The sequence below is a fragment of the Siphateles boraxobius genome, unplaced genomic scaffold (assembly GCF_051911475.1).
Source record: "Siphateles boraxobius isolate OS27281-9 unplaced genomic scaffold, OSU_SipBor_1 12, whole genome shotgun sequence".
In the NCBI taxonomy this organism is placed as follows: domain Eukaryota; kingdom Metazoa; phylum Chordata; class Actinopteri; order Cypriniformes; family Leuciscidae; genus Siphateles; species Siphateles boraxobius.
In genome coordinates this window covers 30,634,213-30,658,395 of record NW_027508722.1, presented here as the reverse complement: position 1 = coordinate 30,658,395, position 24,183 = coordinate 30,634,213, and the positions used below count along the sequence as shown (strand labels likewise).

The window sequence follows — 24,183 nt, the reverse complement described above, 5'->3', positions numbered from 1 at the left end:
CTATTACCGCCGCGCCAGCTGCCACGGCAAAACCACCGCGACAAAAATAAACCAGTCGCATTTCAAAGTAGTTCGCGAAATGACCGCCAGGTGGCGCAAAGGGATATTGTGCAAAACAGCAGCAATTGCACATTTTGAAATGTAAGTGGGGTTAATGTCAATTAACAGTAAGGATGAAATACTACAACTATGGTAAAAAGAATATAATTTTTTTTAGGACAGAAAAATTGAATGAAAAGTTAAGAATAGAGACGAGAACAATATAGCCTATATTTCATATTGTAGGCCTAGATGTCGGTGGGCGACATAAGCCTATTCCCCGGGGGAGCAGCGCAATAACAAAAAAACAAACAAATAATGACAAAAATAACAAACAAAAATAAATTAGGTGCAATGAAGCTGATTAATTTTATTTTCTATTGAGGAATGAGATGAATGAAGAGCGCTTCTCGCTCATGTGAGCGAACACACACTGGAGAAACGAAAGTTTGGGCCTTTCTCAGTGAGTAAATTCATGGCAAGTGGTAGAACTTATGTTTCGATCATTTAGATGACACAGGTTCAAATCCCGCACAAACATGGACTACAGTAGCCTAAATTTTGTATTAGCCTATTAATGCATTTTATAGCCTATTATTAATGCAGATAGATTTGTCTAGTTCTAAAACTTTGTTATATATATATATATATATATATATATATATTTTATTTTTTTGGATTCCCTATAGCCTACATAGAGTTTTTAAAAACATGGTTTTAAGCAAGGTGCGATTTGCCAGGGGGGATGGGAATTTCCTTCTGGTCTAATCCCTCTGCTGAATTATTTTGATCACCCACCCCCTTCCTCCACAGTAATCAATGCTATAGGCTACTTCACCAATAGACCATATAAAATAAAGATATGCAACAGGCACGTTTAAACGACAAACAATAAAATCCAAACCAGCGTTTCAGTTACGTTCATGGTTCCAGTGGCCTTAGTGCATGCACGGCTTTTCAAAATGTCACAAAGCGTTTTGAGATTATTTTGAATGAAGTATTGAAGTTTATAATTAAGTGTTTTGGCACACCACACCAAGTGGCGCTATGCATTGTTCTAAAGTCGGGTTTTATTCTGGCATGTTGAATTAGTGTCCGAAAAACGCGCCGGCGCGTTTATTTGGATTTATTTTTCTCATAACAGCTAAAATAACTTAATAGGCTACTCTGTATTTTTTTGGTCATACAAATAAGAGTAGAGTAGCCTACATGGTTTAAAACTGATAACTTTTATTCATATTAGGCTAACAACAAAAGTTTATCCTGTCGTCTCTGTCTCCGAGAACTGCGCGTCACAAAAATGAACCGAAAGCCACTTGCCTCAGCTCAGTCATGATAAGAAATCGGCTATGTCTAAAGCCTTTAAATGTTTAAATATTTAATAAATGTTATCTGATTATGTAATCCATCTGAAACCAAGAGGTACAGAGGATCTACTCAAACATGTTTAGCTATCATGTGAGCGCTTCCCAATGAGGAAAGGACAAGGCAAGGGTGAAAATATCGCTCTAACCGTGCGTTCACACCGCCGCTCGGTTCGTTCTCGCCCCCCTGCCAGCGACACCGCGGAAAGATTCGTGGACGCTCTGATGCTCTGACGTAGATCGAATGCTTGGTCTTTTAAAAAAAAAAATGTTTAAAGGGGCCGCAAAGCAAACAACCATGTTGATCGTTATTTTTGTAGAAAATTGATCTTTCAGCTTTCAATCGCTCTGAATGTGCCGTGGCGATTACGCAATAGAGAGAATAAACTGACATTTTTCAAAGTCTGTGATTGTAGTGCCTCTTAGCGGTAAAAGGCAGCAAATACACACCCGCAATTTACCGCCACGCGAACCGGAATTATAAGGACAACGTTTTATATGTACAGAGTTAAAGGGAAGGGAAAGAGGCCTTCACAGGGGAGAGATTAGTTGACACTTCAGGACTGCAATGTCGTCGTGTCAGATCTGGATACGGCCTGGATCCGGCGGACTGCAGTAAACCTCGGGATAAACAGAGAGACTAATATTAGCATTTTTAGACGCCATTCTTCTTATGATGTAACGAGTACATCAGGATTTATGGGGAGTGTTCCCGGTTCTGGCTGGGCTAATCCATGCAGCTTAACATTGAATTCTAGAAGTTTATAATGTGTTATGTGTATGCTAGGTCAAAGAGATGTGTTTTTAGTCTAGATTTGAACTAACAGAGTGTGAATTCAAAATAGTGTATGCGCACATATCGAAACACTTTAGGCAGGTGCATGATCAGATAAAGCACTTCACTAAAGAATAAACAAAAATCAGCACACTACCACTGCTGCTCCCAAGAATCAATTTATTTAATAGTCAGGCCTGTTTGTTTTTCCTCCGATTCCTTGGCTCAAGATGACTCGATTCCATCATAAAACATTTTCTGCCATTTAAATGTTTTTCGAACTTGTCCTAGATGGTTTGTCTGATTTTCACCAAAATTGGCTCACATCTTCAGACCGTGCTGGCAAAACTTTATTAAAAGTTTGTCAAAACACCAAACCATTCACGAATAATCTGCTTGCTAATTCAACGAAAAGCATGTCAAAATGGACACAAGGCTATATCTCTGCAACAATTTAGCGTATTGAGACAAATGTTGGTACATGTCATCACAGGCATGAACTGAGGCTACTTGCAGCTTTCGGCACAGCACCACCTACTGGTCTGGAAATATGCACAAAAAAAAAATACATATTCTTTATACATTCTGAAAGACTTGCTCTTGTTTCAGTGCAGCATATTAAGTTAAATGATATCCAACTGTCCGATATCACATGCAAAACTGATTCTGAGGCTATAACTCAGCAACGCTTTTGCATATTGACCCAAAACTTTGTATGTGTCATTGTCACCTTACACTGTTAACACAAGATCAATTTGGTAACACCACCACCTATTGGTCAAAAGTGATTTGATTTAAATCATATTAATAGTCATTGTATTTGTGTTTTTTCAGCCATTTTGCCTAAAATAATCTAAAATGTCTTTAATTAATCATTGTTGCAGTTGGTCTTATGCTTGCATGACTCATTGTGCTTTTTTGTGCTCTTTATATGGGAATCTCCCAAGAAACCCATATAAAGGAATATAAAGTTATTTTCTGCTTTGGGCTGCCAAATATATTTCAGCTACGACACAACCACTGTATGTAAGAAGAAATATCATGCATGTTTGACCATTTCATCTAAGGTAAACACACAAACACATGCTCTTTGTTGTCCCTTACATGTAAATACAGTAATGTAAAGACATCAGAGACTGGAAAAGTATAGGTGCTATGCTATCGAAGTTGTATTGATTTCCCTGTATTATTTCTCCAACACTTCTGGGAGTTTAAGTAACATTTCCTGTCCAAGAGGATGTCTGAGAGCTTTATGGTCATGTGACACAGGTGTGAAGACAATGCAGCAAGTTATTCTAGCCTCACAGGCACAGCTATGGCATTTAACAAACAGGTCTGCTATGATTTCATATGGATTACTGAAACACTGGCTCAGTGAGCAGCCTCTAGGCCGAGTCTCTTCCATGACATTCAGAAGCATTTTCAATATTGATCCCATTTCAGTGGCATTAAAAAGAAACCCTGGCCAGTTTTTTTAATGGGATGAGCAGTATATTTTGACCGCAGGAATCTCGCTGCATATATTTTGAGATGCCAAATCAATCAAAACAACTCCAAAAGGGCAGTGAGTACTTATTCCCTGATCGATGTTCAGTCTGATGCTGCCGAATGTGATGGGCGGCACTATATGTTTTTATGTCTTTAGAGTCATTACAATGTTCAGATTATTTGATGTGTTGCTCCATAGCCTGCATTTGATGCTTTATTGTAGAACTGTTTTGAACTATAGCAACAATCGCTTGGGCTTCTATCCAGATAGCCTGTTCTATACACTCAGACTCTACACTAGTGTTGGGTATCATTTTAATTTTATCGATTCTGAATCTGCTGATTGATTACAGTTCTTATCTATTCCCAGTTTCGATTATAATAAGGTAAAAAAAAAAAGAATCAAATGAATTTATTCAGATTTTTTGCAAAACATTTTGTTCCAGCTGAATAACATGAGCAAACACCAGCAGCCTACAGAACAAAAAACAACAAATATAGCACTGCAAAAACAATACCAAACTACAAAAAATATACCAAACTACTATACACTTGAAACATGATCAAAGACAAGTAAACTGTCAGTAATAAAATAAGAACAAGTAATCAAATTGGCAATAGCACAAGAAATACAACTGAAGAAAGTTCAAGTACAAATTATACATAAATATATAAAAATATAAGTTAAAACAATGTTACAAAGGTTATTCAGTCAAGATCAGTGAGTGATTTTCTCTTTTTCTTTTGTTGTTTGATTAATATTAATGATACAGATGGCAGCAGGTATGTTAGGCTGTTGTCACTTTAAGATCATAGGCGTGGATCGAATATACTTATAGACATGCATTTTCTTTCTCAACTGTTTACATTCACTTAAGACAAAACCACTTAATACTAAATTTGTCTTTTCAAGAGCAAGAAGATGCAAAAGAGAACGTAATTGTCTATTCACGCACTATAAGTTGGCTTTCTGTGTGCACGCTTTTTTTTTGGTGAAACATTGTGGAACAGCAAATATTTGAATGCTTTGAAATTCACATTAAATTGCGCACACAGCTACCCTTAAGTGGAATCAAAATTTTTATTGTATAACAAGTATCTTATTCGTGACCTTAAGTATCTGATTCCAGAAGTGGAATTGATATTCAATTCTCAACCCTACTCAAGACAATCTTCAACCCTCAATTTTGGTGATGGGGATTAAGAGTTAGGTGAGCCTGGCCAGCTTGTTGCTTCACTGAACAGCTGCTCAAATGCTGTTCAGGCAAAGCTCCTCAAGCACATGAAATATGCTCAGTCCTGAGCTCTTCAGAGAGCTGCATAGTGCGAAGACTTCGCACTACGTGCCACATATTTTACCGCCCAATCCATCAGCCTTGATATGAGAAGTCTGGTCATTTGTGATCGTTATCTCTGGTTGCGATGAAAAAGTTGCCTTTCCTTGACATTCCAGTGTCTCCCACAGGACACTATGGTGATCCTATCGAAGGCTTCACAGAGAGATGTATCATGGTGCAGAAGCAGTCCCAAGCCATGCAACACTTTCACTTTTTTTTTCTAATAAGAATCAGCGCTGCTGCCTATCCAACATGATTTTGAAGTCCCCTCCAACACTGTTTTGGCTGCATTAAAGACAAGCTGGCTTTGAAGCAGTGTTGTAATGTCCATGGCCTAAGCATAAGCCTCTGCCGAACTCACAGAAATCACGTCTTAGTAGAAAGACACTACCAGGACTGCAGGGACTCCAGCAGAACTGGTACTGGCCCCCAAAAGTCTATAGTTCTTCAATGTAACACCCTCCATCTCTGCCCTTACAATTGCTGGAGCAGGGAGGATAAGTTCAATGCTTTGTGTTTGCTGTCCAATCATTCCGGGAAGTCCTCATAGGTATATCAGATTGGTGTTAAAGGCGATAAAATTCAGCTATACAATCCAATTTGTAAGGCGACTGCCTTGCTTCAACCGTGGTATGTCCTTTGCGGTTCACCAGTGGGATGTGTCCATATCACATACAAAAATTATCATTCAAAAGCAAATTCTCTCTCACATTCATCCAGGGGACTGGTATGGGTTGCTCACAGTTAATTTTTCTCTGAAAGCTTTTCTCACATATGAACAACTGCCATGTTGTCATTGAAACAGATAACATGGCGGTAATTGGATCAGATTACGTCTGTCTCTTCCTTTGGAACAACACCTTGTACCGTTGCATGTGTGCACTTGTCTGGCCATTTGAATTACAGCACAGACCTTCTATCCAATCAAGGCATATCGCCAGGGGAACAGAGTGAGACAGTTTTGAGGATATAGGAGGTTTTTGGTGGACGTGGACCAGTTGTTCCCCGTAGAGACTGCTAACTGTGCAATGTATTTCTCTGTGGGTGGAAGTGCTTGCTCACGAATGGCCAGCAACGTTTCCATTGGAACAGCTTCTCTGCCTGGTCATTTGCAGGATCGGGGAAAATCAGGTTTAGCTGGTTGTGCCAAAATGGCCCAAACATTGAAGGTTTCTGAAGATGGTGGAGTAGCTATATGCTGCCCCTAGGGATGCGCTAAAATGGAAAGTTTATGTTGCAGCTATCTTGGAGAATGTGCCAATAGATGGCCATTCTGTGGGAAAACATGATTTGGTGATCAATTTTCTCACCTGCCAGAGGTGAGTGAACCCCCCTCACCGGTCTACTGTTCCAACCTGAGACTAGAGGCCCATCCACACTACTGCGTTTTAGTTTAGAAACGGAGAATTAAAACGAATACGATCACCGTCCACACCAGCGTTTTAGCACATTAAAACGACTGAAAACGCGGGTCACGTGACCATTCACCTACACTTGGCATGCGCGTGCAGGTGTAAACAGGAAAAGATTGAGTATTCCTCAGATTACGCTGAGGTTGATAAGTGCCGATCTGGACACTCGAAAGTTTTCGCACCATTCCTCAGGAACTACAACTTCATTGATAAAATGATTCAAACATGCGCTGGTTCTTCCCGGCTTAACCCAAAACCGACGCTCCATATACGGTCGATTCCGCCGCTGCACACGGGAATTGTCACAGATCGCTGGAATAATAGCTTGCCTCCGGCGCATGTAGGCAGTTATAGCATTGTAAAATGCAGAATTTACTTGCACTAATGTAACTGGTAGTCCAGGCTGTTGTTGTATGTTTTCTTCCGTTGTTTGACACCCAATCAGAGAGCCTCTGCGTCATCATTTCTAAAGTCCTCCATTTTGACCCGTCTTCACTAAAACGCCCTCCGGAGATTCAAAGCGCAAAATGGGGTCGGCAGCGTTTCTAAACCTCTCCATTTTAGGTCTTCGTTTTTGCCACTTTAGTGTAGATGGGAGGTGCAAACGTAGCAAAAGGTCTCCGTTTCTAAACTAAAACGTAGTAGTGTGGATGGGGCCTAGGTCTTAGTGCCTGAAGATTTTACACTCTCATGGGACCTCTATTTGAGCCTCTAGAAACAATGGATGTACATAGGTACTCCCTTAAAACTGTGCTTTGTCTAGCTTTGGCACCAATAAAGTGAGTGGTTGACTTACAGGCTCTATTAGTCATTGTCTAATGTTTTGTTTGTAGTTTAGGCCAGATAATTGTGGAGCTGTACTGAAGCCTATGATGAGTTATGTACTGAAAGTGTTTTTCACCCCCTTTAGGGCTCAGGTGGTTACATTACAGGCTTCCTCTGCCTTTCAGCTCAGAGGAAGAGCAGTCTCTTCACTTGCAGTGCCCGATGCAGGCAGAGAATTAAATCAGTGCTGGCAACATTGTGAAGTGCTTGTGAAATTATCTTCCCAATCAGTGCCAGACTGAGACAAAATATTAGGGGTTAGTTCACACAAAAATGAAAATTCTGTCATCATTTACTCACTCTCATGTTGTTCCAAACCTATAAGACTTTGTTTATCATTAAAACACAGATTAAATGAATCTGGGAGATTTCTGTCCCTCCATTGAAAGACCACACAACTGCCACTTTGTCACTTCCAAAAGTTCATAAAAAGATCATTAAACTAATCCATATGAATTGAGGAAATTTTCTGAAGATATTTGATCACTTTATATTATGATTTTTAACAGATGAAATATAGGCCTTTAGTAATTGATGACATTTTTTTTTTTTTTCATTTTTAGGTGAACTAACCCTTTAAATTCAAAGAATTACATTAGGACAGAGTGTTGTTGTTGTTTAATCTTCAACAAAACTATATTTCTTACCAATATATTAAAACTAATTTTCTAAATTGTCTAAATATCAAAATTGGTACAATAACTACATCATAACAATATCTTCATAGGAAAATCCTAATACTGAACATGTTATTGCATTATTATCATATTTTTGTGTTGTCTGCCCTAGTCCCTCCCTATACTATAAAACGATGCGAATATCTGTCTGCTAAATTACTAATGTGACTTTGCAATAATGATGTCTTTTAGCAAAAGACATACAACAGTATTTGGACTGACGATAGTAATGGGGTGCTACTGCTAACATTTTCTAGCAGTTTAATACTTAGCTAAGTTAATGAAGACAAAACTGTAGCTTGTTTACAAATGAAACTGACCTGTAATTGAAGCCCTGACCAGGTCAGTAACTTTGCTACATTTCGCTGCCTCTTTTTGGAGACCTTTCTCTCTCTGCTCCTCCTAACCTTTTCCTCTCCATCCTTGAGCATTGATTACTCTGTTCAAAACCGCTAAACCGACTCTGATCGTTGCTTTGCTAGTCAAGACAAACCGATTCATGATTTATCAATCGAAAGGAAATGTCTCTGTTTACTCATGATTGATGGCATCAGGATTGATCAGGAGAAAGGCTCTCCCCATAAAGTCAGATACATAACTAATGTCTTGTTCCCTATATCAGGGAGAAGAGGTGACATGCATAACTAGATACTAGCATTTACATTACATTTACTTTTAATCATTTAGGAGACGCTTTTAGCCAATCTTAAAAATGAGGAGAGCAATTGAAGCAATCAAGCCAACAATATGGCAAGTGCAATATGCAAGTGCAGAGACTAGTCCCAGTTGGTCTAGCACAGTATACGTAGCATGTTTTTATTTTTGTCTTACTTGAATGATGCCGTGTTGAGGAGAGGTGTGGTGTTTATTAATGACTGGACTTTAACCTTAGACTTAAAAGGTTGCGCTGCATAGACGACAAAACTCGAAGGTGCTGTTGAAGGCAGATTATCGATTATCAGCTGATCGCAAAATTAAAGTCGTCATGAAACGGAAGTCGAGATTGTCCTTTTTTCCTTATTGTGACGTATATCCGAGTGAAACGGCTTCTGAAATTAGAAAAAAAATGTAGGGCGGGGCTTGATTTGTTTGGGCGTTGCTAACAAAATGGAGGCAGATTTGAATGCCAGTTTACAGTCAGTTGTGGAGGATTTCTCTCCACCGGACTCACCACCGTTACCCTCCCATGAAGCATTTTTAACTGAGGAACCCGACGATGAGAACGAGGACGAGCAGCCAAATTTTCCGGAAGGAATCACCCCATATTTATATGAGCCTCCCGCAAACCAAGATGACAGACCACAATAGCTACGCCATCTAGTAATAGATTTTGACCGGAAGAGAAGAGAAGTCTTTTCGAGGGGGGAGGGAAGGGTAACGTATTTGATTAAAGATTATAAGGGTACATGAATTCTAACAAAATAATGAAGTGCACAGATAAATCATTTATAATAAACACTACAATATTACATATAAAAATACGAATGGTAAAATTTGATTTCATGACGACTTTAAGATGATGAAGCTAGTCTTTAATCTGCTAAATTATTGTTTTGTGAATCATTCACGAAATTGAGATGACTGACAGTGATACCCGGCCATAGCAACTAAAGAATTTTTTCAAAATAGATCCATACATTGAACAAATCAGAAAAAAAGTCTGATTTTGTCGACTTCTACAAAAAAATAACAGACTAACTAAATAGCCTAGTATTACTTTCAATATAAAAACCAATGAAATGTAAAAGAACACTAAAATTAATTCAGTTTAAAACCCCATCGCACATTTCAAGGTTTAAATAAAGTGTCTGGACAGTTTATTTATTTAAAACAAGTCGAGTTTAGCGTTTCCATATGCGATGCAAAATGAGAAATACAGAATCGTATTCTTGTGACATTTTTAATTTGTATTGCCAATTAAAGCAGTACAAAATGAGAATAGTACAAAGCAACATAAATTAAGATCGGGCATTTTTCTTTGCCTCTCTTGCACGGATGTGCTGGATCTCTCTTTAACAAGTTTGTTTTGTCTTCCTCAATGTGCGCTGGGTCTCTATTAAAATTAAATGTTTCAGGGTAGAAACACATCATACAGCTGATAATACTGTATATGTCACTGCGTGTCATCCACACTATTTACAAAAACAACTGTTACAAATTATTTAGCCTTTGTTGCTTCAAAGAAAAAGAATGCCTTATTGAATTCACCTTAGGCTACAATAAAACGAGGTTGATCGCAAATTAAATTGCTTTGTATCGTTTAGTTGGCATGAAGGTGTTTCGTCAGTGTATGTTTAGATAATGCTAGATTGTTGACAATCATACTGTAATAACGTACACTTTAGGCAAGTTGTAGAGAGAACCCAAGTGCAGTTTATTTACAAACCTAACAAGATCAAACATAAAATAAAAACATGGTGTGGCGTGGCATGAACTCAAAAACATGAACATTGACATAGACATACAGTAGACGTGATGAGGTTACACATGGTAAACATGAGGGCTTAAATACACACAACACAAGGGACACCTGTGAAGAAATAACCAATGACAACATGACACATCAGACAAGGAACACATGACAGGATCACATGACATGAACAGGAGATCACATGACAGACATGAAACAGGAACATGAAACATAACCAAATCGTGACATATCCTCCCCTCTATGAACATGAAACATAACAAAACATAAAGTCCCGGAGGGTGTAATTGGGGGAGAGATGGTGGGCCAGGCCCATGCAGGGGAACAGGGCTAGGACCGTAACATGACGGGCCTGTGCTGTGTTCGTTGGATGGTGCCGGCAGTGCAGGAGGCCAGGGCAGCATGGTCTCTATGGCCTTAATCAGATACCTACTACTTGGGTGAGGGATCATGGCTTGGAGCAGATGTGTGTGCTGCCCACACACTCATCACAGCTGTGACGAATTCATAAGTGATGTATCATCCAGAGCTGACTCAGCCGCAGCAGCCATCTTGCCCGATGACACTTCGGTTTAGGCCCAGCTTTTTCCCAAGCAAAACGAAATAAAAACTTCAAACTCATGTTCATTTATTGTCATGAAAAAAAATTTCAACTCAATATTAAATTCCACAGGAATCTTTGGATCCTTAAAACCAGGGAGCGATTTGTGAAATAAGCAGAGGGCAGTTATTTTTATTTATTCAAATAAATCTCGAAACACAGTGGGTATTTTGTGCTGCTGTTAAAAAAAAAATAACATTTATAGAATGATTATGAACTTAAATGAAACAATATCGCAACATTTCGACAAAGAAATTATTTGATCTTTTTTTTTCATTTTAATTCAGACGATTTACGTTTAATTAGAGCGATTTCTTATTGTGACTGAGCTGAGGCAAGTGGCTTATGGTTAATTTTTGTGATGTGCAGTTCCCGGAACTGAAACCACAGAAAACGTTTTTTCGTTAACCTATTGTGAGTGTACATGAATAAAAGTTTACAGTTTTGAATTATGTACTCTTATCTGTATGACCAAAAATGGCGGAGTATATTAAGTTCTTTTAGCTGATTTGAGAAAAATAAATCCAAATGAAAGCGTCTGTGCAACCCCTAATATATATTTTTTATATATATATATATATATATATATATATGTATATATATATATATATATATATATATATATATGTATGTGTGTCTTTATGTGACAAACACGACACTGCTTGGAATTACTTTGTGGATTGCATCCTGTACATTTGTGGGTGGCTTTCTGTGCATTTGTCGATCACCGCACACATTTGTAGATTTTGAAACATCAAGATGTGCACCCAAATCCACAATGAACTGGGCTCCACCCACCATCTACTCAAGCCACATTGACCAATCGGTTCTTGCTACAAACAATCCTGTTTTGCTTTGAAAGCAGGGCCGTCTCACCCTTAAATAAATTAGCTTATTCATCTGCATTGTCTCAAATAGAAAGTATAATGCCCATAAACAAATGAATGCCAAGGTTTGGTTGAGAGATGGACAGGCGGATTTGAAAGCTAGAGTACATCATCTTCCGACTAAACCAATTGATTACTTTGACTTCTGCAAAGCAATTTCCTGAACAAAGGCCTTACGGACAGACACTGGCTGACCTGCCTTGTCAAGTTTTATTGATTAGGAAGATACAACTCAGGTGTCTCTTCTGTCAATGTCAAATTGTGCATAAAAGTGCATTTAAGTGAGACTGTGTATTACAGTCATTTTATCATTTTTACTCCATATACATGCAAACAGATTTAAACACTGCTGATTTAATGTCAGATTTAATGTGTTGGCAGATCCACGCCCTCTGTCCTGGTGTGTATCTGTTCACATTTATTTATTTACCAGACAGACTGTCAGTCAATAGAGCCATATTGCACAACTGAGAGTGTGATGTTTTATATATATATATATACAACAGTATAGCAAAGCAAGTATTTAAATAATTAAGAAACAACCATGGAATGTCTTAAAAGAAAGCCTCTTGTGTACGGAACTTTCTTCCGCCATAGATTTAAATCTCAATTCGACAGTTTGAGAGTTGAGCCCAAACCTCTGTTACTATTTTGAACACATTAGAACTAGCAATGATGGCTGGGGCTGCTTCAGTGAAGTTATTGGTGTATAGTATTACTTAGAGAGAGAGAGAGAGAGAGAGAGAGAGAGAGAGAGAGCATGTCATTAGCAGCGTCTGGTATAGCTTTCATTCTCTAGGTCAAGTCAGGAATTCGTAAAAATAATAAATCAATTTGCCATGTCCTTGCGCACTGATGAAAGCGATATTTTTGTCATAGCCTCCTTTCAACAAGGATTTAACATGACAAGCGTCAGCGCTGGTCAGTATATTGATCTCTCTGAAGTAAAGCGTCAGATTCAGCGTTAACACTGCAATGTGTCGGTTGTCATTTGACAAAGTTCATATAATCTATTTGTTTAAAACCTTGTTTTGATTTCTGAATGAGCAGGATTTTTGAATTGACTTAATGTTCTACTAACTCACTCATATCCCTTAGTCCGCCATAACACACAAGTTAATAAACCATCACTGTTACCACTATCCACAAAAACTAATCTATTAATACTGTTCAAATACAATAAATCTTATTTAATGCCAAAAGTAAGTCTCACTGATTTTTTTAAGCAATCATAATAAGAGTTTTAAAAGAACATGTACACTGAATCTGCAATTCATGTAATTCTTTTTTTTAAATTCCCCTCTCTTCCAGTGCTGCTCATGGTGTTGTCTGTGGACTTCATTTTCAGCAGTTATTGCCAGCAGTCATCAAAGTGGGCCTGCTCTCTTGACCTCTCTGACTCTGTTGCCAGAGCTTGAATAAATTTGGCTACAACTTTTGAATAAAATAAAGGCCATTCTCTTTGAAGACCTTAGATCTTTTTAGCTGTTCAATGAAATCTTTATTTAAGACTTCCCTAAACCCAGCACAATAATTTATCAGGCGGTGATCTAGTCTATAATAATAATAATAATAATAACAACAACAACAACAACAGCCACTGCTTTAGACACTGGAGACCAATATAATGATCTGAAGAACTTATAATGATCATCATTAACTTTTTAATTTCACAAGAACCATACAGAAACTTAACCCTGTACGCAAGGCAACCCTCTACAATGCAAGTAAATCACTTGCATATGCAACAAAATTTTCATGCTAGGCGACTAAATAATGTTTATCATCAGCCATTGGCTAATAAATTGTTAGAATTCACTGGCCAGTGTTTGAGTTAGACACCAAGTATGGTATCAGTTTAGCAAAGATATATTTTCACTCTCCTTGTCTTGAACCTGAGTGAGAGTTTAGCTCTCCGTTATGCACACTATAGCCCCATTCACATTGCGAGCGTTTTTGGCGTTCTGTGTCGCTAGTCTCTGTACTGTGAAGACACTTGTGGGCGTTCCCAGTGCTGTCGCTCTAATGTTATTGGTAGACTGCATGTCTGGCCATATCTGTGCCATATCATAAAATGCAATCACAAATGATATATAAAACTAAGATAGAATTTCTAATTTGACTAGGAATTAAACTTAAAATAATTAAAAGTAGCATTCTGCTGTTAGAGAGTGTTGTAATATAAACTACAGTCACCAATGGTCACCTCTTGCTCGTGTTGCTGCAAGTCTCCAGACCTCCATTGAAAATGAATGGGATCATGTCGCTTTGACTTTTGACGCTTTGACGTTTGACGCTTTGACGTTATCCCAATGGATGTGCAGAACAAAAGTTAGTTTGCACTGTGTACATCAATGGACACTCAGTTAATCTTAAAGTAGACACAGGGGCCAAATGTAATGTTATTTCTGAAGCTTTGGTCACGAAAATAAAAAATGCAGAGGAATTAAGCTATGGAAGTGAGGAGATATCCACAGCAGGCTTTGCAACTTTCACGTGCCACTTAACAGAAAGGGCATACAACCTCTCGTTCTATGTGGTAAAGAAAAATGTGCAACCATTGATATGTTTACCAGATTGTTTACAAATGAAACTGGTGTCGTTCAACAAAGAAATTCATCATGTGACTGCAGATGAAGTTTCACGCTTTGCAAGCCAAATTCATTCTGAATATCCAGACCTTTTCAGGGACGAGATCGGCAAGCTTCCAGTAACATATTTAATGAAACTGGACCCAACCATGCAGGGCAGGGTCAAATCAGAATTACAAAGAATAATCAAAATGGGTGTTCTTACCCCAGTCTCGGAGCCCACTGAATGGGTATGAGGAGCAATGGATTGGACGAAGCATTGAATGGGTAATTAGCTGTCTATGGGGGAATCAATTGTGGTCTTTCAGGAGGCTGTTATGAAATAGTAAATAAACATTTACTATGAATACAGATAACTTGTCTAATGTGTCTATCTGTATACACTGACCCTAGATAAACAATCTCTACCCAAATAGCAATCATATATAGCATCAACCTAATGCCAAGGACTTTGGGAAGTGGTTTGGTTAGCTTATATGTACTTAGCTTATATGTACTTTCCACGTGGTCGGGTGATCAGTCCGGCGATGGGGTACGTCTTCCAGTTGTTTATGCCATTTAGGGTACAAGTTTCTTGTGTAAATTTTCTTTAGGCTGCTGAATTCTTTTTCATGCTAATCAGCTGCTACAAAATGTTTTGCAAAAACACACATAACAATATGTTTGATATCTAAATGTTTGACTTGATTTTTTTTACCTTATGGGAATAGAAACTGGTAATCAATACGAATCTGATTCGATAAACAGTATCGGAATGGCTAAAACAAAAATGATACCCAACCTTAATGATCACTCCCATTCGTGTTGAGCAGACACTGTTTTAAGGGTATAATAGTGTTCATAAATGTTCAAAATCCATCTCATACTGCTTCTTAATATGTTTCGGGATTAAACTTGTACATTCAGAAGTGCTTTCTTTTTCTCAATTAACATAATATTTTGACGCTTTTAATCTGTCAAATTTAATTGAAGTCACTAACTGTTTATAATGTCAGATTTTGATATGAAACAGTTCCACCCTTATTTTTATATTTTATATTCCACATTTAGCTGTTGTCTGATGCAGCTCTTGTGTTATCTGAACAGATCTCTTCAAGTAGACTTTGCTTATTTTGTAAGGTTTATTCTCCCTGTTGCCTGTCTCTTGTAAAGCACACTCATTTTGCTTTCTTACTCCTTTGCCTCCTCAGCCTAACCTGGTTTTCATGCACTGTTGAACTCCACTTTCTTCAAAAGAAATGAGGGCTTCACACAGCAGCCTGCATCAATTGCAAGTCACTGTTATTTTGTGCCAGACAGGCTTTACCTCACTTGCGGCATTCAGCTCCACCAAACACACTGTCAGCTCAATGTTTGGAACATAGGCCTGCCTCTTGTTTGGAATCAGCTTATTTTGTTGACTTTATTTCCCCCCACAAAATTTTATCTATCTTTGGTAAACAAACAAATAAATAAATACACGCATGAAATTGGATCTCACAAAAGCACTGCTAAATCAAAAGAAAGAACTATGAAATTTTATTTAGTTATCTGTTTGTTTGTGTGTGTTTGTTTGTTTATTCATTTATTTTGGACTACCTTTATGCCTTCATAAATTTTAATTTTATCATTTTAATTTGATTCTTAGTACTGTAGTGCAGTTTTTTAAATGGGTTTTTGCTTAATTATCATTCAGTGAACAATAAACAAACAAACAAACAAACAAACAAACAAACAACAACACATTGCTATAAATCCTGAAAACAGGAATAAATGTGACCTGGACATGTTCTCGACAGGTTTAATGAGATTCACTCAGGTACATACTACACAGAGAATATCTCAGACTCTCTCAGATCTCAGTGCCAAAAACAAAATAGTCTCATCAGCAAGGAGATGAAGCTCTGATTTGGGATGGAATATTAAATTATACGCTAATGTAGCTGCCATCATTAATGCTTGTTAAGGGTATGAATGATTATTGTCAAGACTGTGTAGCTTTTGATTGGATTTAGTTTCATCTGTGATTTGTGACCATTTCTCATTGCTTTCGAATGTCGGATTTAATATTTCAGATAAATATCCTCTGCAGTCATTAAGTTTGAATGTTTGGCAAGTACCATAACCAAATAACCTGAAAAACAAATATAGAAGATAAAAAATAAAATATTGCTTAAATCTCTTTTCTGCACTTAAGAAAAGAATAGCAGCAGGTAAAAAAACAGAAGAAATGACACCAAAGCGTGTATTGAAGAAAACAAGGAAAGATTTTTCACTCTAACAATAAAGTTGGTATTAAGAGAGATTTTCTTTTTACCAATAACTTCTCCAGGGGCCTCATTTATCAACAGTGCGTAGAAAAAAGTGTTATATTTAGTCCTACAAATTAAACTTGAGCACACGGTGAGCACACGGTTCTTGTTCACACCAGTAAGTAATCATTGTTGATAAATTCCAAATGTTCTTAAGCACCATGTTTGTTCACGTTCATTGTCATTTGCATTCAGAAAAAGCCTCCAATGAACCATATATGGTCACAACAACTCCCTTTATAAATCACGGGAATGTATGTTCTCGCTGAAATCATGGCAAAGAGGGAAAAAAAAGAGGAAAAGAGAAACTTCTCAGAAACACAAATTGAAGACAAGTGGAAGAAAACCAAAAAGTGTTATTTGGGTCACTCACTTTAGGCATAACTAACAAAAGAACAAATTTAACATTGGAGAAAATAATGGCTGCTGTTAATTCTGTTGGGTCAGAGGAAAGAACACCGCCAGAAATAAAAAAAGAAATGGTTTGACATTAAAATCGATGCCAAAAAAGGGTCACATCGTACAAATGCGAAATATCTGCTACTGAAGGAGGATAAAAAAAGCACGTTCTCTGCATAGTGCATAGTTTGCCAAATCTTCCAGCAAAGCGAGATCAGCCATGACTATACACTGTAAAAACAAAATTCATGATTTGTTATGACAGTATTTTTCTTTTGTCAAATCAACTTATATGTTTTGAGTTTCTGTTGATTAAACCAATCTCCTTAATTGTATTAACTCAATGTTTTAATTTCAATGAACTTAAAATTAAGGCAACCAGGTTACTTATTTTTTTTTCAAATTAAACGAACAATTGTTTTTAGAGTGTAGATACATTTCAAATGAATTCCCTGCTGTCTTTTATAGCTTTTCACATAAATTCTGCAAATGTCTAGCTTGAACTATGAAATTACTAATTGAGTATTTGTAATTAAAGGACACAGGAAACATGTGGCGGCACTTTCTTTTTGTAGTATCACCATTCTACCACTAGATTCTCCGTGTAAGCACACACTTTCCTACATACGAGTAAAAGTTGGTAGATCCCACACTTTGAGTGAAACTTACGCACTCATTACGCACACATCTGTGCGTACACACTGTTGACAAATGAGGCTCCAGGTGAAAAGAAGTAGAGAAGCCCTTGTGTGTCCACGTTATAGTCTGCTTATGTTTTGGTTTCGGTTTCCCTGTTCCCATTTTGTCTTCCTGTCTGGTCATTAGTTTATTTGGTTTCTGATGATTGCCACACCCGTTCTGTTTTCCCTTGTGTATATAAGCCTTTAGTTTATTCAGTACTTGGTTCGGTGTCGGTCCGGTTTTAGGTGTTTTTTGTCCTATGTTTCCGTATATATCTCCTGAGGGTTTATTATTCTAAATAAAGACTTTGTTTGTTGAATTCCATTGCTGTGCGTGCTGCAGACCACCACCATTACCACACATGACATAACAAAAAAGCAATTAGATTTTCATTGCTCATTGCTGGTGTCATGGTGCGGTGCAGGCAGAAGGAGATGAGGAGTCCAATGTTCCAATGCAAACGTTTACTAACAATATTATACAGACAGGCAGAAGGTTCATACACACTTAGTACAACGGAGAACGGACTAAGACTGACTGAACAGAAGGGAACTAAATACAAACACAGATGAACATAGATTGACAGAACACAGGTGAAACAGATGATGATGATGATGATGATGATGATGATGATGATGATGATGATGATGATGATGATGATAATGATGATGGTTAACTAAACACACAGATGAACTGATGATGATGACACGTGACATGAAGACAGGCAGACAAGTCCAATGAAACCAAACTAAACAGAATACAACTGTGACAGCTGGACACCATGCATAAGACATGTAGTTTATATTTGTATATAAATAAGTATTTATTTTACTTGTTTAGCAGTTGCAGTTATAATGTGAAAATTGTCCTGTAATCAGCATGAACAGTAAAATGCAGAAACATCAAAATGAGAAATGTGGATAAAAAAAAAAATATATATATATATATATATATATATATACAGTTTATATATCTGCGTCAAACGTATTTGGATAACTACTACATGTGACAAATATAGAGAATGTTTTAATAATTACATTTGAAATGTTTATGTGAAACTACTTCCATGTTTATTTATTCAAATGATTTTTTCGCAACACATAAGTGTCCAATTTAGTTCATGTAATGTCATGTTTAGTTTGTAATGAAACATTTTTCAGCTGATTGTACATTTGATTTTTTAATAATCTTTTTGTTTTATGAATTTTGAAACTGAATTTTGAAAATTGAGAAACTTGTTTCTTTTCAGGCTGACTGGAATGAATTTGCCATCCCCTGTCATCAGTAGCAAGAATTGGCTGCGGCTTCACTTCACGTCTGACAGCAACCATCGGAGGAAAGGATTTAGTGCCCAATATCAAGGTAAGGGGTCACCGTGTGTAGGACACTGGAGGAGAGGAGCGCTCATTATTGGCAGATGTGGGACAGTTGTCAGTGAAAGACAGCATATCCCTTGGTGTGTTCTGCTGTAGCTAAAAATTACATCTTGGCTTGTCTGTGACTCAGTAAGCAGACACATTGCCTGAATTATGATTACAGCGTCCCACCATACCCCCCTTTAAATTGGGAAATCAGTCACGACAGTAGTGAGGGAATTCATGTTCCCAACATGAATAACACAAGATGAGGCCCTTTTAAATCATTTTCATGATATTCATTTATGATCGTGTTTCCTATTTGCATAATAAGCGAGGGATGCTGTGAATCTAAGGGGACGCTCAGGGGATTTGTTGAATTTGTTACATTTTAGAGCGTCATACATAAATGCAATTTCTTTGTATATATCAAAATATAAATGCACTGTTGAAATAATGCCATTCGTGTAGGCTACAAATTATGTGCATGATTACAATGGATTGATGCATAAGAAAATGGTCACAATCGTAGTGCATGAAAAGGTGAGAATGGAGATGGTTGTAATGCTGTCAGTTTAACCGCTTAGAAAGAAGCTGCAGAGATGAAATCACTATCATACTGACTGATGGGGGGGTATGGGGGGCTATCATACAGAGATAAAATTATGCAAATTGAATTTGTTTAATGATTCCCAGGTCATAATTGGCATCCTTCATGACGTAATTACAGAACTGAATTCAAAATTACTTTGAAATCTAAATTGGCTCCACATGATGAAAATATTGGTAGCACATCCAGATGCCAGAATGGTAGTTGTGTCTCGGATACCAAAGTGGATGTCATTCACTAACCTCCCCCTTATTATTGTTGTTTAGAAATCAACCTTCTTTGTATTCCTCAATCTTTTCATCATAAACAATATAACAGGAAATCAAAATTTAAATTAAATTATAAAAGAATGTACATTTTCTATTTTTTTTTTGTTGTAAAAAGCATATAGGGTTGCTGAAACCTTTTTTTTTTCTGTGCAACAATATTTCAATCTCTGATGACTCAATAATTGCAATTCACCTTTAGTTTCAATGTGGCAATGTCTGATATGCAATGAAGTGATGTTTCACTCATGATTACTGCAGGTATAAAAACAAAAGAATACACTAGTATCATCAGCAAAACTTGAAATGGCTCAGCAATTTACTGCAGAGCAAGTACTGACCAAATATTAGTCTCACTGTCACTTGATGGTGGATCTGGTGAAGAAGCTGTCATTGATCAAAATATTGATTTTGAAGACGTTGAAAATTATAGTTTTGAGAATACTCAAACTGAACCCTCCCAAGTTCCAAAAGGTAATGCAGTATTCTTTATTTTATTCTTTTGTAATTGGTATTAAAATATCAGTTTTATACTATTGTGGCAGTTAGAGATACATCCGTGTTAGATATAGAATCGTGTGCTAAAGACCTGAATATGTAACAATGATTAGAAAAACATTCGTGCATTTTAAGGTTAAGATCTGTCATACACCAGCTAATTAAGAAAATACCTCTGGCAATCAGAATGCTCTCATTTTGATGGCCCTCGCAAGACTAATTCATAGAGGGTTGCTTGAATTCAATGAGGTGTTGGCACTCTTAGGCACTCGACAGGCTTTGGTAACTGTATAAATGGATTGTGATTTCTACTTCTACATACTTCACCTCTACCCTCTCTCAACAGTGAAGAAGGCCATCGAGCTGAAATCCAGAGGGGTGAAAATGCTTCCGAGCAAGGATACAAGTCACAAAAACACAGTCTGTAAGTGCACTTCAAGTCAGTTTAAACTTGGAACTCACAAGCTGGATTTAATAAGTCAAGTTATCTTTATTTTATATAGAGCTTTTTACAATACAGATTGTTTCAAAGCAGCTTTACAGTGATAACAGGAAAATAATGCTACAAAGCTTGTTTTGGCTGTACAGCAGATCTAGAAGAAAAGTGTCATTGTCCAGCTTAAGTTCAGTGTTGATTAATTTCTGTTGTAAAAATCATTAGTTATTAACTTAGTTAATTTATCTACAGAAGCTCTGGAGAAAACAGTGATGTCATCCTCCTGCTTAGTTCAGTGCTATACAATGGTGTCAGTGGAGTCAGATCAATAATATTGTTGAATATTATGTGTCCCCGACTAAGCTTCTTTCACTGTGAGCCATGAAGTCTTACTAGAGATAAAACGTAGAATGAGGTAAAATGTGGAAACTTACGTACACACTCTTCCTTCTTGACTCATTTGGGACACATCTGTATTTTTGCATTACTCTATGCATTGGTAGTAGTTCACGGAACACTTATAGGACGGTTCAAACCTACAACCATTATTTTACCATCATATATCATAAACCACCACGCTATACAATCCAAAAGTTCAGTAATACTATTGGCTGAAGGAATGCTAATATGCGTAAAGCACAGCGGTGCTCCTGATACATATATAATCTATACATTATTCATTTAAGAATTGAATAAAAGCATAGATTAAATAAAGCTGAACTGTTCCATTCTCTTCAGCACAACTGTTGTGGTTATCAGTCACTATTGTGGCCTTGCTTGTTTTCATTTTGAATTTAATAAAGATGCCCTTGATGATATTCTTAATAGGATGGAGGAAGCTACGCAACGGTGTGCTGTATGGATGATTTCGCCAGTTCTGCGCTTCGTTGAACATGTTCCGTGGCAATTAGCATTACAAAAGCTGCAGACTCTGTGAAGTACACCACTTCACTACCCACTACACAGTGTGTGCGTGATGACAATAGCTTGTTTATGGACATTCAGTCAGTCATTACATACAACATGAGAGAGGTTGCATAGGGTTTTCATGACAAACGGCCCAGTTCACTTACAGCAGATGAAGAGATTTTACTAAAACAAACCACACAGTCAGTCATTTTAGTTACTCGTATGGATATGGCTTTTAATTAATGAATCATATGGCATATAATGTAACTTTTATAGGGGCATATAATGTAACTGTTTGATAGTGTACATTAAGTCTTACATTGCCAGACTTTTGACTATCGCCATAAAATCTCTGGTCTACTTTGCATTCTGACCAAGAACAGCCCACTTAACATCAGAAAAGGACATTGGAACGGTTGATTTCAGCACTTTCCATTTTTCTAAGCACAATGGTACGACATTTTATTAGAAGTTAAAATAAATAATACAAATATACTGTTATATTGAGCATATTTTAACTTAAATTTAATGAACTACTCAACCAATAAAGTGTCCTAAATATGGTACAATGCAAAACTACTGACTATGTACTGTATAATACAATGGATTTGACTTTTATTGCAAAATATTATGGTATATTGATACATATATTCGTTTTTTGAGACTCTATGGAACTCATTGCATGTATATCAGGAGTTCAACAGGAATTTGATGATTAAAATTGTTTAAAAGTAGAAATCATACTGGATTATTACAAAAGCACATGCCATTTCTCAACCTGCAAGCTCTTGACAGATATGCTTTAAAAGATTTATACACTGCTAAAAATGGCTACATTTCTCTGAAGAAAATGAATGTGTTTTTTACACTTGGTAAATCACTTGGGTTGCTAAGTTAGCGAAGTGCCTTACAGCACATTTAAGAGCAGCCCTTAGATCTTTGATTGGATTGGAAGTACACTTGACATTTATGTATTAAACGTTTACATGTGCATTATAAGAAAGTCTTTGACACATATTGAGGTGATCGCAGGGCACTACTGGAGAAAAATAAATGCCCAAGAAAAAGATCAGAAAAATATGGACACCCGCTTTGATCAGACAGAATAACTTTGGAGACTGATATCAACAATCAAAAGAAATGACATTTGAAGACCACATCAAAAAGAAGGACATTACAGGTGATCAAAAAGCCTCACTCCACAAGCGAAATAAACACACACACACACACACACACACACACACACACACACACACACACACACACACACACACACACACACACACACACACACACACACACACACACACACACACACACACACACACACACACACAGACACAGACACAGACACACACACACAAAACTTGAAAATGCATTGACCTTGCCGATGTCCCTTTCAAGGAAAGTCTGTTCACTCGCCGAGCATATTTGCAATGCCTCCTAGCAGCTATTTCTGGCACCCAAGACCAAGTCCTATATATTTGAATGGTGGAATCCTGGAATCTCAAAAAACTGCAACAAATTCTGACATTAACTGTCCCATAAACTTTGTTTATTATGCTCTAATAGCTGTAAAAAGCGTTTTTTTTTTTCAGGCTAGACTTGCCAATGCGCATGTGCAAGTCCTAAGCGCACACCTGAAAACACGGCCTGTTTCTATAGCAACTGGACATTCTAATGGCAGCTGCAGTGACACAATGATTTTACCAGTAATCATATGGCTGTTGTATTTAGAAGGAGGAACTTAATTCACCATATTGCGCGTTGCACCGTCTTTGTAAATCTAAAGTTGATCCAAGTGTTCATGAAGAGACCATCTGACTGACATTTGATGTGCTATTAGAGAGCAAGCTTACCTAAAAATTATATCAATCAAGCAATCAATCAATGCACATTGATGGTCTATGGACATATGTGTGTAGACAATAAGAATGTTTTTATCTTACAACTTTTTATCTGCCCTAAACTAATTGCAGATGCATCTCACAAAACAATATACGGTTCTGATTGTTGAATGGACTGTGGATGTACCAGCTGTGGCTGAGACTAAGATCAAGCAAACCTTTTAATTAAAAAATGTCTTTCTCAACACAGTTCCTATAAGGCAACTATTGATACACTTAATATTTATCAGTATTAAGCCTTATTAATGTTATACTTCACTAGTCTAAAGAATGTTTGGTATGACAATCCTTAATATTTTTATTTGAAAAGATGCAATAGGATTTGATTTATGGATGTTACATCAAGGAAATATATTTATTTAGAACAGTCTACTGACCGTATTTAGCTTTGGCTAGCATGTCATGCA

The 24,183-nt window shown here is 37.2% G+C and overlaps 1 protein-coding gene across 1 annotated transcript in view; it reads left to right on the top strand.

The window, feature by feature from the left end:
- The window catches only part of csmd1b (CUB and Sushi multiple domains 1b), a 325,939-nt gene that overhangs the window by 14,273 nt on the left and 287,483 nt on the right, over window positions 1–24,183 (top strand). The window contains exons 4-5 of the mRNA XM_077218011.1: window positions 19,045–19,157; window positions 20,871–20,948. Coding sequence (XP_077074126.1) covers window positions 19,045–19,157; window positions 20,871–20,948 — 191 coding nt within the window. The remainder of the gene's footprint in view (window positions 1–19,044; window positions 19,158–20,870; window positions 20,949–24,183) is intronic.